The following is a 17,654-nucleotide window of genomic DNA, read 5'->3' as shown; positions in this document are numbered from 1 at the left end:
GATCCTATTTTTTCAGTGATAATGTGATTCATGCAATATTAGATCAAAATCTAGATCACTGCAACAAAACCTGCATTTATATAGCACCAGTTAATTAGAAAGCATTTCAAGGTGGGCTTCACAAATTGAAATTAGGGTGAAGATGGGAGATGTTAGCAGCAGTGCCCTAAAGTTTACTAAGCAATGTGATTTAAGCAGCATTTTTAAAAGGTGAATGGATTAATGGAGAAGTCAAGAGTACGGACCCTAAACAACACACCATCGTGGATCAAAGGGAAGAGGGGTGCAGGAAGGGTTTGCAAGGGGACTGCATAGGGAAGGGCAAGGCCTAAAATATGTACGAATATTCTACATTTGAGAAATTGGAGAAAGAGGAGCCATTATAGGTCAGTATTGCCAGGGGTGATTGTTAAGCATAACATGCTGCAGAAGAGGATACGGGCAAAAGGTTTTTGACTAACTGAGGTTCACAGAAATGGAAAACTGGAGCTGGGCAAGTAAGTATCGGAATAGTCAAGACTGCAACTGACAAAGTGAAATATCAGTTGGTGTGGACAATGTTACTGAATTACTGTAGATACATAATCCTTGCGATAGCGAGGTACTTGGTCGAAATCTCAGCTCGGGGTCAAATAGAATGCTGGTTCGAGGATGAGGAAAAGAGGGAGATTAAGACAGATTCTTGGGGACACTAGCAGTTACAGTATGGGAACTGGAAGAGGTCATTACAAGAGTTGCTATGGCTATGATAACCAAGACAGTATAATTCCACTGAGTGAAGTATTGGAGGAGGATGGTGTCAAAGCAATGTCATTACTTGACATCAACTTTCTGTTAAACAGTAATCAAGATCAAGAACACAAGCTGACTTTAATTTCCTCCTAGAACAATGATGAGGTTGATTGTTACTTCCCATCTATAATCCAGGTTAATTAACCTAGCACAGACTGTTATGATCTGCTTAGGGACCACTAACTTTTTATTTTCAGCAAACAAAGTTTAAAATCCCATTTACCCACTAAGAGAACAAAACCACAAGATTCCATACATTTAGAACAAAAATAATAAACTTTCCTACATGAAGTCAGCAAAGTATAATAACCTACAAAATCTATTACTTTAACATTCAGAATTAATGAGGTAAATATGAATTAGCAGGCAAACTGGTCAAATACACCACACTGCATATTAAATAACAGGTACAACCAAGACAGATCCCACACATTTCTCAGAAACCCACCCACACATCAGTGACCACCGAGAGTTACAAAATTTCATTAACTCTCTCTCTTACGAGTAATTTCAATTTCAGTTTCCAAGTTCTAGCTTCAGAATTCCTTTGGAAGCTGCTCTGTCTCAATGACTGCTCACCTTCCAATGGTTTAATCTTGTCTCCCGAGATTGTATTCCAAAGGATTCACAAAGCTGTACTCTTACTTTTAATTACTGGCACAATTCCAACCCTTTTGCAAACTGACAGCTTGACCAAGCTGGCACTGCCCCCAAGTCTCTCTGAACTCCAGTCTCCCAGCTACACTGAGCTGTAAATGATTCACAGGGCTTCTTCTGAGCCCCAGCCTTTCCAGCATGGAACAAGTGATCTCCCACCCACTTCTCAGGTCCCCAAGACTTTGCTGAGCCCCCAACTGAGCTGAGCAAGGGGCATGCATGCGGCAGGTTGTAGTGGGCTGCTCTTGGACGTTGCTTCGGGAGTTGCCTATTGCTTCATGTCGTTAGTGTGCTTAAACTGGACCATCTCAAGGGCAACATGACAGCTCAGAGACTATCTCTGTTACTGTGCGGACACATGGATTTGGGCCTGTGTCTGTGGGAGTTTGCATGTTCTCCCCGTGGTTGCGTGGGTTTCCTCCGGGTGCTCCGGTTTCCTCCCACATCCCAAAGATGTGCTTTTAGGCTGATTGATTGGGTACTAAATTGTCCCTCCCTGATCAGGCGTAGACTAAAATCATGAATAGGTCACTGAGACAGTTGGACGGCGGCGCGGGCTCGTTGGGCCGAAGGGCCTGTTTCCCGTGCTGTGTTGTTCTTTGTTTGTTTCAACTGCTTGGAACCAGCTAACATGCACCATTTTGCTATCCAGTTTCTCTTCCTACAGAACACATACTCTCCTAGCAAACACACAATTAAATTGAAACCAGAGAACCTAAGCTCCACCCATTCCTATGATGACTTAATTATTTTGGCCTATTCTCAAACTAGCATGCAAGCCAATTGTCCTTCCTTGACCATTTTCCCAGCTATGTAAGCCCACTTGTTGTTTCATGGCTCAATTTTTTTCTGTTCTGACTTTATTAAGCAGATATGGGTAAACTTTCTCAACTGCTACTTTTAGGTAACCTGGCAATCTCTAAAGTCCTTCATTTTAGTTACCTTACCTTCATGATAACAAGCTTCCCAGATCTAAATGGTATCAATATGAACCACAAACTAGATATTAGTCACAATTTCCTGTCAAAAAAGTGCCTTGAATGTGATGCATTTTCATTTATTTAGAATATATTACAACTTGTTACATGCTGCACATCCTAAAACTATCCTAAGCATGCAATACACATAATAATCATCTCTCATTGTCCAAGAACTTCACAAGTTCAGTAGCACTTGGCTGAATTCTATGTCCAGTTTACCATGTTTTCTGAAAGCTTTATGATAGTTACATTCCAAAGGTTCATCTGCAAATGGAAGAATCCTTCTCATTATGCAGGGGTGAATTTTCAAGTTCAGTCTTTAAAACAATCTGTGCTGATTTCAACTTTATCGTGTTCCATGGCTGCAGTTATCGCATCTTTAAACTCCATAAATAATGTCAGTTAAGTCCATTCTTAAATTATCATCCTCTTCATTAGATGTTTTCATATTTTTAGTTTTATGTTTATTTTCCAGAATCAAATATTTTAAATTCTCTTTAAGTTCAAAATGGCTTCTTTTTGTGCAAACAACTCATTCGTTCCTGATCAAAATCTTCCCAAACCACTTTAAGAATATTGTTCAAATGCACTTTATACTCAAGCAGAAAAGTTTGATATTCTTGTTTGATCTGATGCTTAAACGATTTGTAATCCTTCAGTTTCTCCTGATCATATTCAGATATAGTTTTATTTAAGTCTTTGACAGTCTCCCCATTTCGGATCTTGAATTTTCTAGACAGAGTCTTCCAAACAATTCAGAAATTACTTCATTCCAAATCATTTTGGAATTGTAAATGTCTTGTGAACTCAGTCCAATTGCCTGGATTTTTTTCAGCTGTATCCTATATCTCAATACTGGCAGGCCTGGTCAATCTTTATGTTCTCTCAGCACTGGCTGGCCCATTTTGTCCAGTGCTGTCATTAACCCCTTACGGTCATCTTAGTATCTTTGTCCTTTCTGTGACAAAATTTGATTTGAAAGTCTGCAGATACTGTTACTGTTTCTGTGCCATCCATTATTAGAATTATTACATCATTATCTTTTCTTGCATTAGTTTGTTTCTTAACTGGATTAGATAAGTGAGGAGTTTTTACTCAGAATTAATTTCTGAACTGTGGCACATTGTCCCAGGTTATGGAAAAATAACATTGCCCATTATACCAGCATCCAGTATAAAATCTATATTTTAAAAGGTAATTTAGGAATAATTCACCACACAAAATCCCTTTAACTTGAACACAATTTAAATTTATCTTATGTAATGAGAAAAGGCACATAAGTCCTGTCAATATCCTGTATTAATATATTCTGATTCAGCAAACCTTCTGAAGAAAGGTCTAAATCCATTGCTAATAATAAGCTTTGAGCTGGACCAGTATTTCTCTCAGGATAACAATCATTCTAGACTCTTTCTTCGACAAAAATAGTGATTTGCTATTTAAATATAAGCCCCATATAATCCTTTGCATCCAATCTCAGGTGCAGCTTTCTCTGTGGAAATTCCTGTCACTTGAACATGTTTCACTGAATAATATTCATTTGCTTTACTAATACAACATTTTCTGAAGATAACCTGAGCATCTTTATTATTTACCATTCCACTTATAGGAATTTGCTTTTATATGTCCTGTCTTATAGCAATATAAAACACACTTTTTTTTAAACATTACTATCATTCTTATTGACTGAAGCAACATTTGCCTTTCCCCCCGATAGGCATTTTTCTATTCTCCAGCTTTCCTGTGGATTTACAGATCTATAAGCCCCCCCAGCTGCCTTTGTGGAAAAGCTCGAGACTCTATATCAGACCAATCTGCCAGAACTGGTGCTTCTGTTAACTTTCAGAACTGCTACTTTCTTTTGGGTATTCTGTAAATCTCTAAAGCCCAACATTTTAGTTACTTGCCTTCTCAACAACAAAATTCCCAGAACCACATTTATTTCAATGCAAGAGACCTGACAGGCAAGGTAGATGAACTCAGGACATGGATGGGTCCAGGGGACTGGGATATTATAGCAATTACTGAAACATGGCTAAGGGAAGGACAGGACTGGCAGCTCAATGTTCCAGGGTACAAATGCTATATGAAAGATAGAACAGGAGGTGAGAGAGGAGGGGGGGTTGCACTCTTGATTAAGGAAAACATCATGGCAGTATTGAAAGGGAATATATCCGAGGATTCGCCCACTATTTTGATAGGGTTGTACTATAGGCTCCCAAATAGGGAAATTGAGGAGCAAATACATAAGGAGATTACAGGTAGCTCCAAGAAAAATAGGGTGGTAATCGTAGGGGATTTTAACTTTCCCAACATTGACTAGGACAGCATAGTATTAGAGGCTTGGATGGTGAGAAGTTTGTTGAGTATATTCAGGAGGAATTTTTCATACAGTATGTAGATGGCCTGACTAGAGGGAGGGTAAAACTTGACCTCCTCTTGGGAAATAAGGAAGGGCAGGTGACAGAAGGGTCAGTGAGGGATCACCTTGGAATCAGTGACCATTATTTCATTAGTTTTAAAATAGCTATGGAGAATGATAGGTCTGGCCCAAAAGTTAAAATTCTAAATTGGGGCAAGGCCAATTTTGATGGTATCAGGCAGGAACTTTGAACAGTTAAATGGTGGAGTCTGTGGGAAGGCAAAGGGATGTCTGGCATGTGGGAGGCTTTCAAATGTTAACCAGGGTAAGCACATTCCTCTTAGAGTGAAGGACAAGGCCGTTGAAGTAGGGAACCCTGGACACTCGTGATATTGAGGCTCAGGTCAAGAAGGAGGAGGCACATGACATGCATAGGCATCTGGGATCAAGTGGATCCCTCAAAGAGTATAGAGGATGAAGGAGAAGAGTTAAGAGAGAAATCAGGAGGGCAAAAAGGAGACACGAGATTGTTTTAGCAGGTAAGGCAAAAGAGAATCCAAAGAGCTTCTACAAATACATAAAGGGCAAAAGAGTAACTAGGGAGAGAGTAGGATCTCTTAAGGATCAACAAGGTCGTCTATGCGTGGATCCACAAGGGGTAGGCGAGATCCTAAATGAATATTTCTCATCAGTAGTCACGGTTGAGAAAAACATGGATATTAGGGAACTTGGGGAAATAAATAGCGATGCATTGAAAAGTGTATATAACAGAGGTGGTGGTGCTGGAAGTCTTAAAGCGTATCAAGGTAGATAAATCCCTGGGACCTGAAGAAGTGTATCCGAGGACACTGTGGGAGGCTAGGGAGGAAATTGCAGGTCTCCTAGCAGAGATATCTGAATCGTTGATAGTCACAGGTGAGGTGCCTGAAGATTGGAAAATGACAAAGGTTATGCCTTTGTTTAAGAAGAGCTGCAGGGAAAAGCCTGGGAACTACAGGCTGGTGAGCCTCACATCTGTTGTAGGCAAGTTGTTAAAAGGTATTTTAAGAGACAGGATCTACAGGCATTTAGAGGTGCAAGAACTGATTAAGGACAGTCAGCATGGCTATGTGAATGGAAAATCATGTCTCAGAAACTTGAACGAATTTTTGAAGAGGTAACCAAAAAGGTAGATGAGGGCAGTGCAGTTGATGTTGTCTGCATGGACTTTAGCAAGGCCTTTGACAAATTACCACATGGTAGGTTGTTGAAAAGGTTAAATGGGATCCAGGGTGAAGTAGCCAAGTGGATACAAAATTGGCTTGATGACAGAAAACAGATGGTGGTTGTAGAGGGTTGCCTTTTAAACTGGAGGCCTCTGACCAGTGGTGTGCCTCAGGATTGGTGATGGACCCACTGTTATTTGTCATTTATATTAATGATTTGGATGAGAATTTAGTAGGCATGGTTGCAGATGACACCAAGATTGGTGGCAGTGAACAATGAAGAAGGTTATTTAGGATTGCAACGGGAACTTGATCAATTGGGCCAGTAGGCAGATGAATGACAGACGGAGTTTAATTTAGATAAATGCAAGGTGATGCATTTCGTTAGGTCGAACCAGGACAGGACTCATTCAGTTAATGGCAGGGCGTTGGGGAGAGAACAAAGAGATCTAGGAGTACAGGTTCATAGCTCCTTGAAAGTGGAGTCACAGGTGGACAGAGTGATGAAGAAGGCATTCAGCATGCTTGGTCAGAACACTGAATACAGGAGTTGGGATGTCTTATTGAAGTTGTACAGGCTACATTTGGAATACTGTGTATAGTTCGGGTCACCCTATTATAGAAAGGATATTATTAAACTGCTGCTATCAGGCTGCAGAGGAAGAATCCCTAAAGGATACTGGGGGTTGGGGTGGGGAGAGTAGGGCATGGGGTTGATCTCGCCACTCTCTACCAGGATGGGGGTGCCTTAGCTGGGCTACACGTTCTAACAGTAAAAAGTCTGACAACACCAGGTTTTCATGACTACACGTTCTACCCCTGGCATGATGATTTCAGGCAGCTGTGTGAGATCAATTTCTGCATTCCTGCCTGTTACCTGTGCAAATTCTGAATTGGCCAGGTCAGTTTAACCTCCGTGCCCCCAGTCACCCGGCAAGAGTTTAGATCATTGCAGCACTCTATTCTACAGCAGAAATTTTTGTTTCTTTATTAAAAAAATCACTCGTGGGACATGGCTGGCGCTGGCTGGTCAGCATTTATTGCCCATCCCTAGTTGCCCTTGAAAAGGTGGTGGTCAGATCCCTTCTTAAAATGCTGCTGGGGGATGATCCACAATACTGTTAGGGAGGGAATTTCAGAATTTTGACTCAGCGACTGCAAAGAAATGGTGATATATTTCATAGTTAGTATGATGAGTGGCTTGGAGGAGAACTTGCAGGTGGTGGTATTCCCATATATGCTGCCCTTGTCCTTTCAGATGAAAGTTGTCATGGTAAGTGCTAAGGATCTTCAGTGAATTTCTGAGTGTTATTGAAGCTGCATCCATCAAGGCAAGTAGGTTGTATTCCATCACACTCCTAACTTGTGCCTGCTAGATGGTGGACAGGCTTTGGGGAGTCAGGAAGGGAGTTACTCACTGCAGTACTCCTATCCTCTGACCTGCTTTTATAGCCACTGTGTTTATGTGGTGAGTCCAGTTGAGTTTCAGGTCAATGGTAACCCCAAGGATGTTGACAGTGGGGGGAATTCAGTGATGGTAACACTATTGAATGTTATGGGGTAGTGATTCGGTTGTCTCTTATTGGCGATGGTCATTGTCTGGCATGTATGTGTCGCAAATTTTCCTTGCTACTTGTCAGCTCAAACCTGGCTATTGGCTAGGTCTTGTTGCATTTGAACTTGGATTGCTTCAGTAGCTGAGGTGTCTCAAATAGTGAACATTGTCATCAGCGACCATCCCTACTTCAGACGTCATGATGGAGGGAAGGTCATTGATGAAGCAACAGAACGTGGTTGGGCCTAGAACACTGCCCTCAGGGACTCCTGCAGAGATGTCCTGGAACCAAGATAACTGACTACCCCCCATAATCATCTATGTGCAAGACGTGACTCCAACCAGTGCAGAGCTTGCTCCAACACCCATTGATTCCAGTTTTGCTTGGGCTTCTTGACGACACACTTGGTCAAATGTGGCCTTGATGTCAAGGGCAGCAACTCTCACCTCACCTCACTGGAATTCAGTTCTTTTGTCCGTGTTTGAACCAAGACTGTGCTGAGGTCAGGAGTGGAGTGACCCTAGCAAAACCCAAACTAAATGTCACTGTTGATGACCCCTTACATTACTTTACCAATGACCAAGAATAGACTTATGGGGCGGTAATTGGCCAGGTTGGATTTGTCCTGCTTTTTGTGTACAAAACACACCTGGGCAATTTTCTACATTGCTGGGTAGTTTACAGTGTTGTAATTATACTGGAAGAACTTGGCTAGGGGAGCAGCAAGTTCTGGAGCACAAGTCTTCAGTACTGCTGGAATGTTATCAGGGTCCACTGCCTTTGCAGTATCCAGTGCCTCCAACCATTTCTTGACATCATATGGAGTACATCTGTGGTGCTAGGGGCCACTGGAAGAGGCAGAGATGGATCATCCACGTGGTACTTTTAGCTTGCTGCAAATGTTTCAGCCTCATATTTTGCACTGATGTGCTAAGCTCCATCATCAGAGGATGGGAATGTTTATGGAGCTTCCTCCTCCAGTCAGTTGTTCAACTGTTCACCATTCATGATTGGGTGTGGCAGGATTGCAGAGCTTGGATTGGATCTGTTAGTTGTGGAATTGCTAATTTTGTCTATCACTTGCTGTTTATGCTGTTTGGCATGCAACTAATCCTGTTTGATTTTTGATTTATTATTGTCACATGTATTGATAAACAGTGAAAAGTATTATTTCTTGCATGCTATACAGACAAAGCATACCGTTCATACAGAACGAAAGTAGAGAGTGCAGAATGCAGAGTTACAATCATAGCTTGGGTGTAGAGAATCATAGAAGCCATACTGTGCAGAAGAAGGCCATTCAGCCCATCGAGTCTGCACTGACCATAAACCCACCCAGGCCCTACCCCCATATCCCTTCATACTTACCCGCTAATCCCTCTAACCTACGCACCTAATGACTCTAAGGGGCAATTTTTAGCATGGCCAATCAACCTAACTCGCACATCTTTTGGATTATGGGAGGAAACCAAAGCACCCGGATGAAACCTACGCAGACATGGGGACAACGTGCAAACTCCACACAGACAGTGACCCAAGCCAGGAACTGAACCCAGGTCCCTGGAGCTGTGAAGCAGCAGTGCTAACCACTGTGCTACCATGCCGCCCAAAAGATCAACTTAGTGCGAGGTTGGCCTATTCAAAAGTCAGATGGCAGCAGGGAAGAAGCTGTTCTTGAGTCGGTTGGTACGTGACCTCAGACTTCTTAACTTTTCTCCAATGGAAGTAGGTGGAAGAGAATATGTCCGGGGCGCGTGGTGTCCTTAATTATGCTGGCTGCTTTTCCAAGGCAGCGGGAAGTGTGGACAGAGTCAATGGATGGGGGGCTGGTTTGCGTGATGGACTGGGCTTCATTCACGACTCTTTGTAGTTTCTTGCTATTTTGGGTAGACCATGAACTACAACAAGCTGTGATACAACCAGAAAGAATGCTTTCTATGGTGCATCTGTAAAAGTTGCTGAGCGTAGCTGATATACCAAATTTCCTTCGTCTTCTGAGAATGTAGAGGCATGGGGGGTGGGGGCACGACAGGTTGTTGGTGATATGGACACCTAAAAACCTGAAGCTCTCGACCCTTTCTACTTTGTTCCCATTCACAAAGACAGGGCATGTTCTCCACTTCGCTTCCTGAAGTCGATGACTATCTCCTTTGTTTTGTTGACACTGAGGGAGAGATTATTGTTGCCACACCAGTTCATCACATTCTCTATCTCATTCCTGTACGGTGTTTCATCATTGCTTCAGATCTACACTACTAAGGCGGTGTCATCAGCAAACCTGAAAATTGAATTGGAAGGGAATATGTTGACACCTCATTTTAGACATGTCGACTGCTGCTCCTGGCACGTCCTCCTATACTCTGCACTGAACCAGGGCTGATCCCCTGGCTTGATGATAATGGTTGAGTGACGGATATGCCAGGCCACGAGGTTGAAGATTGTGCTGGAGTACAGTTCTGCTGCTGTTGATGACCCACAGTGCTTTATGGATGCTTAGTCTTGAGTTGCTACATCTGTTTTAAGTCTGTGTCATTTAACAGTGATAGTGCCTGTAGCAGGGGATACAGAAACCCCTGCTTTCTGAGATTATTAAAACAAAGGCCAATTTAAAATAGGGACCACAGTGTGCCTTATATATATATCAAAGGTATCACAATATGCTTCACTTATTAGCCATATGAAGGTATTGTCTGTATAAGCATATATATAGTCATTTTTGAACAAGAATTATAGATTTAAACTGTATTTTCTTGTGAGCTTTGGCCAAAAAGCAGTTTACCCCTTGGCATAATGGAAAATAGGTTAATGTGACTGTATTCTTTTGAAACAAGTATACAGCACATACCCTGTTATGAGAGGCAGGTCAGGCAGCTACAAGCTACCAAGGTTTTTGAAATGAATAGGAAATGGCAAATGGAATTCAATGTTGGCAAGTGCGAGGTGGTCCACTTTGGCAGGAATAATGGTAGGAAGAACTATTACTTACGGGGCGAAAAACTGCAGCAGGCGATGGTGCAGAGGGACCTCGGGGTCCTTGTGCATGAGTCACAAAAACCCAGCCTGCAGGTGCAGCAGGTGGTCAGGAAGGCGAAGGGGATCGAATATAAAAGTAGGGAGGTCTTGCTGCAGCTGTATAGGGCATTGGTGAGGCCGCAGCTGGAGTACTGTGTGCAGTTTTGGTCGCCGTACTTACGCAAGGATATTTTGGCCTTGGAGGGAGTGCAGAGGAGGTTTACTAGGCTGACACCGGAGTTGAGGGGGTTGAGCTATGAGGAGAGGCTGAATAAACTAGGCTTGTACTCGTTAGAGTTTAGAAGAATGAGGGGTGATCTCATTGAGACATATAAGATGATGAAAGGGATGGATAGGACAGAGGTGGAGAGGCTCTTCCCACTCAGAAAGGACAGTAGGACTAGGGGGCACAGCCTCAAGATAAAGGGGGGGCGGTTTAGAACGGACTTGAGGAAGAACTTCTTCACTCAAAGGGTGGTGAATCTCTGGAATTCTCTGCCCATTGAGGTGGTGGAGGCTGCCTCGCTAAATATTTTTAAGACGCGGGTTGATGGGTTTTTGATAAGCGAGGGGATTAAGGGTTATGGGGAGAGGGCGGGAATGTGGAACTGAGACACGACAGATCAGCCATGATCTTATTGAATGGCGGGGCAGGCTCGAAGGGCTGAATGGCCTACTCCTGCTCCTATTTCTTATGTTCTTATATTATGTTCTTATGAATAGAAAGATTCAGCTTCTAACTGCAATGAACAGATGTATCCAGTCCCTACTGACATAAGGGACAGAAAACAGATAAGGAAGATGACTCTTTTATTGTTCCCAGGACTTCAAGTATTAAGAGCAACCCTAGAATCTACCAGATTTGCGTAGGTAAGTTACTAGACAATGGGGGCGGTGAAGAATCCATGGGTTTAGTTGGCCAATGAATTCCTATTTCTGCTAGAAGGTAGAATGCCATTGGCTGAAGTAAATAAAGTGCATTAATGTATTGGACCGTCCAGCTTGGGTGACAGGTGAGGCAGGAAGATCAAATCTTCAGAAATATATATCTGTTGTGCCCATGTGATGTAACATCAGAGAGAGGTTAGAATCCTCTGACCATTTCTCTCCCAATCTGCGGTAGTCAAATAAAGAATGTCCTTAATTGCATACTGTCTTTCACAAAGCCTTTGTGTTAGCTGGGTTGGGCTGAATATAAGACTCCCCAGTGGGACGCCCTGAGAAAATTCCCCTTACAGTGCCACACGATACAGATTATTCTCAACGTGATGGCAGGACTTCATCTCCACAAGGACTCTGTGGTGGTCGCTCTCAACAATACCGTCATGGACATTTGCATTTGCAGCCAGCAGGTTGATAAGGATGAGTCAAGTATATTTATCCTCCCACTGGTTCCCTCACCATCCACTGCAGATTCCGCCTCACAGTTATATCCTTTAGGACTTGACCAGTAGTGCAGCTGCCAAGCCTCTCTTGGTGGTGGACAGTGAAATCCCCCACCCAGAGTACATTTTGCACTCTTGCTACCCTTGATGCTTCCTCCAAGTATTGTTCAACATGGAGGAGTATTGATTCATCATCCGAAGGAGCATGGTTTGTGGTAACCAGTAAGAGGTTTTCTTGCCCGCATTTAACCTGAAGCCTTGAAACTTCATGGGGTCCAGAGTCAATAACAAAGACTCCAAGGCAACTTCTTCCTGACTGTATACCACTGCGCTGCCACCTCTGCATGGTCTGCCCTTCTGGTCAGACAGGACATATCTAGGGATGGTAATGTTGGTAGCTGGGACGTTATCTGTAAGGTATGATTTCGTGACAATTAATATGTCAGGCTGTTGCTTGACTAGTCTGTGAGACAGCTCTCCCAATTTTGGCACTAGCCCCCAGATGTTAGTAAGGAGAACTTTGCAGAGACAGGGCTGTTTGTTTTGTTCCAGTGCCTAGATCGATGCCACGTGGTCAATTTGGTTTCATTTCTTTGTTGAGACCTTGTAATGATTGCTACAAATGAGTGGCTTACAAGGCCATTTCAGAGGGCAGTTGAGAGTCAACCACATTGCTGGGGCTCCGGAGTCACATGTAGGCCACACCAGGTAAGAATGGCAGATTTCCTTCCCTAAATGACATTAGTCCTTCCCTTTCAGAAGCTGCAGGTGAGATCATACCACTATATCCTCTGACAGAAAGATGTTAATTATGTCAGTGGAACGGGGGGGGGGGGGGGGATTTTACTTGGCTGCAAGCCCACTAATTACATGTAAATTGTTGTATTTGAATATTAATAGGCCAGGAACCTAATTGGCACCTACACTGTGGTCTGGGAGGGTCTTAGCAGCTTTGGCGACCAATGCAAAACTTACCTTTCCAGCAACTCCCGATACTCTGGGCCTTCATCATCGCAATCAGGTCTAGCTGGCCCAGCGATTCCCCCCATCTTCATTTATTAATAAGAAATTAAGGGGAAATTTAAAGACAGAACATTAAAGGAGTATTGTACTAATATTAAAACACTCCACTGAAGAACAAATGACAACGGGTTAGCTTGTGTGCAACTATTGATCTCTCACACTGAACTCTTGAGATGCAGTCAGTTGCTCATTCTCAGTCAGAATTGGATCTAGGCACAAAATTCTGAATTCAGGCAAGCACTTCAACCTAGGCAGCATCAGCACCTGCAAATCCCAGGGGAGGTACTTCACCATGGTGCAAATAGCTTGCCTTTGGCCAGCAACAGAATCTTACGATCCTGACACTGTCAATGGGATTTCCTGTTCAATGCAACCCCTGCTATCTGGAATCCCACAGTGGGGGTTCGCTGTTGGCAGGACTGGAAGATCACATCAGTGAGAACAGCAAGAAAATTCCAGCCCACGTCTCAAACAGAAAGGGTGGAGTGAGAATCATATGAACATAAAGGATTCCTCTACTGAAGAGAGATATAACTTACAAACATTTTTTATGATATTGCACTGTCTGACAAAACCTTACCAGCCATTTTCTTGTTGGCCATAAAAATAATTACCAGAGATTGAAAATTATCGATGGAAAGAGAAACAGAATGTTTCAGGCCAATGCTACTTGACCCAAGTATTTTCAGCATTTTGCATTTTTAAAGTTTCAAATATCTAGCAAACACTTTTGCATCAAAATTATCTTCTTTACTTCCCTTAAAAAAAACAGTAAGAACCCAAACACAATCACATCGAGGTCAGGAATTGTATAAAAGAATCTCTTCCCGCCTGATAAAAGACAGTTCATATCTAAACCTCTTCTCCGGCTTTCCACTATGTTACAAAGTGTGAGTCAATAAGATTTGTTTACAGTAATTGCTAAAATAGTACTGTATGTATTAAAGGGACGTCACTATTTCTGATTCATGTTATTAAAATGCAAGTGGGGCCTCAAATGCTCCACAGGCATCATAAACACAATTACAAAGAACAAATTTAATTTTCTTAATAAAAAATAAATTTAAATAGGTACACTAATACTTTAACAATTATTTTAACTAGTCTGATGCCCAATTCATATCTTTTAACTAAAGTGGAAGGCTTTGAAGTGGTTTATATATGCAATTTTCTTAACTGGATTGAAAAAAACCCCTTCAGATAATATTTCACTTCCATTTGATTGAGAGGGTTCACAAAATAAATTGACAGCTATTAATCAGAAGACCATAAGATAATCTTTGCTATAAATTCCTGCACTTATTTTTACCCTTACAGTAGCTTACCAACTGTACAATGTTACACTGGAGACTTTTTTTTTGAAACTTAGGACTTTTTGAAGTTCTGTATGGAAACCCATGTGAGGCCATGTTTCAAAACAAATGTAGTGTCAGAAAAGTTGGGTTGTTAAAAAGTATATCAGCCAGTTACAAACTTTTTTTAAAAAAAGAGATTTCAAAGACAAACTTTTTTGTGGAAAGGGAGGATGGGTAATTATTTATGCACAAGTTTGAGATTTACTTAGCATTCATTTTATGATAAAAACTTATGTTTTTCTCCAGGACATTGTGGAAATAGAAACTGTTATATGTGAACATTGTACATGGCTTCTCCCTTGAAACAGGTGGGCATTCAGGTCACCCTTCACATGCCCTAACCAAGATGGTAGTAACTGGAGCATTGGTGTAAAGGGAATGAATAGTCAGTGAATTTTTTGGGGCATTTATGTCAGGCAAGCAATTAAAACCAACATTGTTGTGTCCAAGATGTATACCAAAAATCAGTGCACTCTTTTATTGACAATACCAAAGGAGAACAGTTGTGCTGCAATCATTCCAAACCTGAGAACTAACGGACAGGAAATTTGTTTGACAGGACATAAGATCAATTTACACCAATTCCGCTACAACCGCAGTGAGCAGTACATTGGCAGAGTGGTTAGTACTGCTGCCTCACAGCACCAGGGATCAATTCTGGCCTTGGGTGACTGTGCGCAGTTTACGTATTCTCATTTGTGTGGGTTTCCTCTACATGCTCTGGTTTCCTCCCACAGTCCAGAGATATGCAGGTTAAGTGGATTGCCATGCTAAATTGCCCCTTAGTGTCCCAAGAGATCAAGGGACTTTGCAGGATAAATATGTGGGATTACAGGGGTAGGGCCCAGGTGAGATACTCTGTCGGAGAGTTGGTGCAGAGTCGATGGGCTGAATGGCCTCCATCTGCATTGCACAGATTCTATGGTTTAAATTTGGCAATGAAAACGTTAATTCCAAAGAAAACATTGGAAGAAATGCCTGTCTATTACATAACTACAGTGGCTTGCAGGTCATTATAAATGAAGATTCCCTATTTTTAAAAGTTTATTTATTAGTGTCACAAGTAGGCTTACATTAACACTGCAATGAAGTTACTGTGAAAATCCCCTAGTCGACACATTCCGGCGCCTGTTTGGGTACACTGAGGGAGAATTTTAGCACGGCCAATACACCTAACCAGCATGTCTTTTGGACTGAGGGAGGAAACCGGAGAACCTGGAGGAAACCCATGGAGATACAGGGAGAACATGCAGAATTTACACAGACAGTGACCCAAGTAGGGAATCAAACCTGGGTCCCTGGCACTGTAAGGCAGCAGTACTAACCATCCTGGAGAAGGCACAGTAATTCACTACAGCTGAGAGCATTTAAACCTCAGGAAAGACTGAACAGCCTGGGGAACATGTCTCTAGAAAAGAGAAAGTTTGTGAAGCAACAGAGGAGCATCGGAGTTAAGAGCAGGAGCAGGCCAGTCGACCCAACCTTGAACCTGCTGCACCACTCTATAATATTATGGTTGATCTGGTTGTGGTCTGAGCTCCAGTTTCATGCGTGACCTTCAGAACTCTGGAGATCTTTATCTATCAACAATTTGTAAGAAGACTCCGCCTCCACTCTTAAAAAAATAAAAAAGGCTCTGCCTCCACTCTAATAACCCTTGGGATAAAGAAAGTCTCCTTTTCTGTGTCTTTAAACTGCAGTAAAAAGTAAATAGTAGATGATCAGTGAAAATACCGTCTTCCAATTTTGTCAGGCTGCTCCTTAAACTTTTTAATTTGTAGAATCCCCACAGTGCAGGGGGCCATTCAAAGAAGAACAGAGAACAACAGAGTCTGCACTGACCTCAATCCTACCCAGGCTATATTCCCATAACCCCACCTATTTACCTTGTTCATCCCCCTGACACTAGGGTCAATTTAGCATGGCCCATCCGCTAATCCGCACATCTTTGGACTGTGGGAGGAAACTGGAACACCCGGAAGAAACCCACACAGACATAGAGAGAATATGCAAACTCCACACAGGCAATGACCTGATTCTGGAATTGAACCCGGGTCCCTGGCACTATGAGGCAACAGTGCTAACCACTGTGGCACCCCCCCCAATTCTCAGTAGTGCTATAAAAGCTCACCAAAAACCTTAAAAATTCTGACAATAATCAAACATTTGAAAACTAAAAACAAAGTAGTTCAAAGCAAAACATAGCAATCACATGCAACAGTGGTCTATAGGAGAATAAATATTCTAAGATAAATTTCTCAACATTCCAGTCAATCTTACTCATGTTTTCCTTTCAAAGTTTAATTATTAAGGTGACAAGTAAGCTTACATTATCACTGCAATGAAGTTACTGTGAAAATCCTATAGATGTCACATTCTAGCACTTGTTTGGGTCAATGCACCTAACCAGCACGTCTTTCAGACTGGAAGGAAACCGGAGCACCTGGAGGAAACCAATGAAACAATAACCCAGCAATTGAATAGCACTGTGAGGCAGCAGTGCTAACAACTGTATGACTGTAACACTACATTCTGCACTCCCTTGTTTCCTTCTCTACAGTATGCTTTGTCTGCATAGTACGCAAGAAACAATACTTTTGTAAATATGTGACAATAATAAATCAAATCCCTGTGCCACCTCTCAGTACTAATGTTACTGGCACCATTGCAAATAAAAATGGAATGACCTGAGCACTTATTTTGACAAACATATAAATGATGTGGTGAAATGTGATCAACGCTAAGAACAAATGAGCTGAAGCTAATTTAACAGCTCTATATCTAGCCCAACATAACACTGGGGTTGCAGATACTCCTGCTTCCAGGTATCATAATCAAACCCCGTGTGAGGCCTGGAACATTCCCAGCCGGTCGCCCCGCCGACCTCGGGAGGCTTGTCAGCCGGGGCTGCTGACTCACCCGGAGCAGACTCACCGAGACACTGGGGCTGGAAGAGGCGCTGGGGGTCGGAGAACGCTGCACGGTGACCAGGGCCATGAGGAAGGAGGGGAGAGAGAGAGAGAGAAGGGAGCAAACCAAAACAAGTTTAGGTAGTACTGGGACAGGTGAATGCCCGATACGCCAAGGCCGGAGGCGGGACTGGCAAATGCCCGGATTCTGGAGACCGTTAGAAACGTTGGGCTCGCGAGGGAGGGAGGGAACGCGCGAGCGTGGGGCGGGCGCGCGCGCGCGCCAGCGTGACTGCGGCGAGGAGGAGCGCGCGAGAGTGACTGGGGCGAGAAGGAGGAGGAGGGAGAGGAGCCAGCGAGTGGGTTCTTTTGGTACCGGAGGGGTAGCGGGAATGGGGGACGTATTCATTACGGCGGA

The 17,654-nt window shown here is 42.8% G+C and overlaps 1 protein-coding gene across 1 annotated transcript in view; it reads right to left on the bottom strand.

Annotated features, from left to right (window-relative positions):
* Positions 1 to 17,384, bottom strand: part of LOC145355770 (protein phosphatase Slingshot homolog 1-like) — an 86,498-nt gene extending 69,114 nt beyond the window's left edge. The window contains exon 1 of the mRNA XM_080208125.1: positions 17,262 to 17,384. Within this exon, the coding sequence (XP_080064251.1) occupies positions 17,262 to 17,324 (63 nt within the window). The 5' untranslated portion in view covers positions 17,325 to 17,384. The remainder of the gene's footprint in view (positions 1 to 17,261) is intronic.
* Positions 17,385 to 17,654: the final 270 nt, after the last annotated feature.

This window comes from Carcharhinus amblyrhynchos, chromosome 20 (genome assembly GCF_965287045.1).
Source record: "Carcharhinus amblyrhynchos chromosome 20, sCarAmb.v2.hapA, whole genome shotgun sequence".
NCBI lineage: Eukaryota > Metazoa > Chordata > Chondrichthyes > Carcharhiniformes > Carcharhinidae > Carcharhinus > Carcharhinus amblyrhynchos.
Note: the sequence above shows the minus strand (reverse complement) of the source record. Positions and strands in the feature narration are given on the sequence as shown.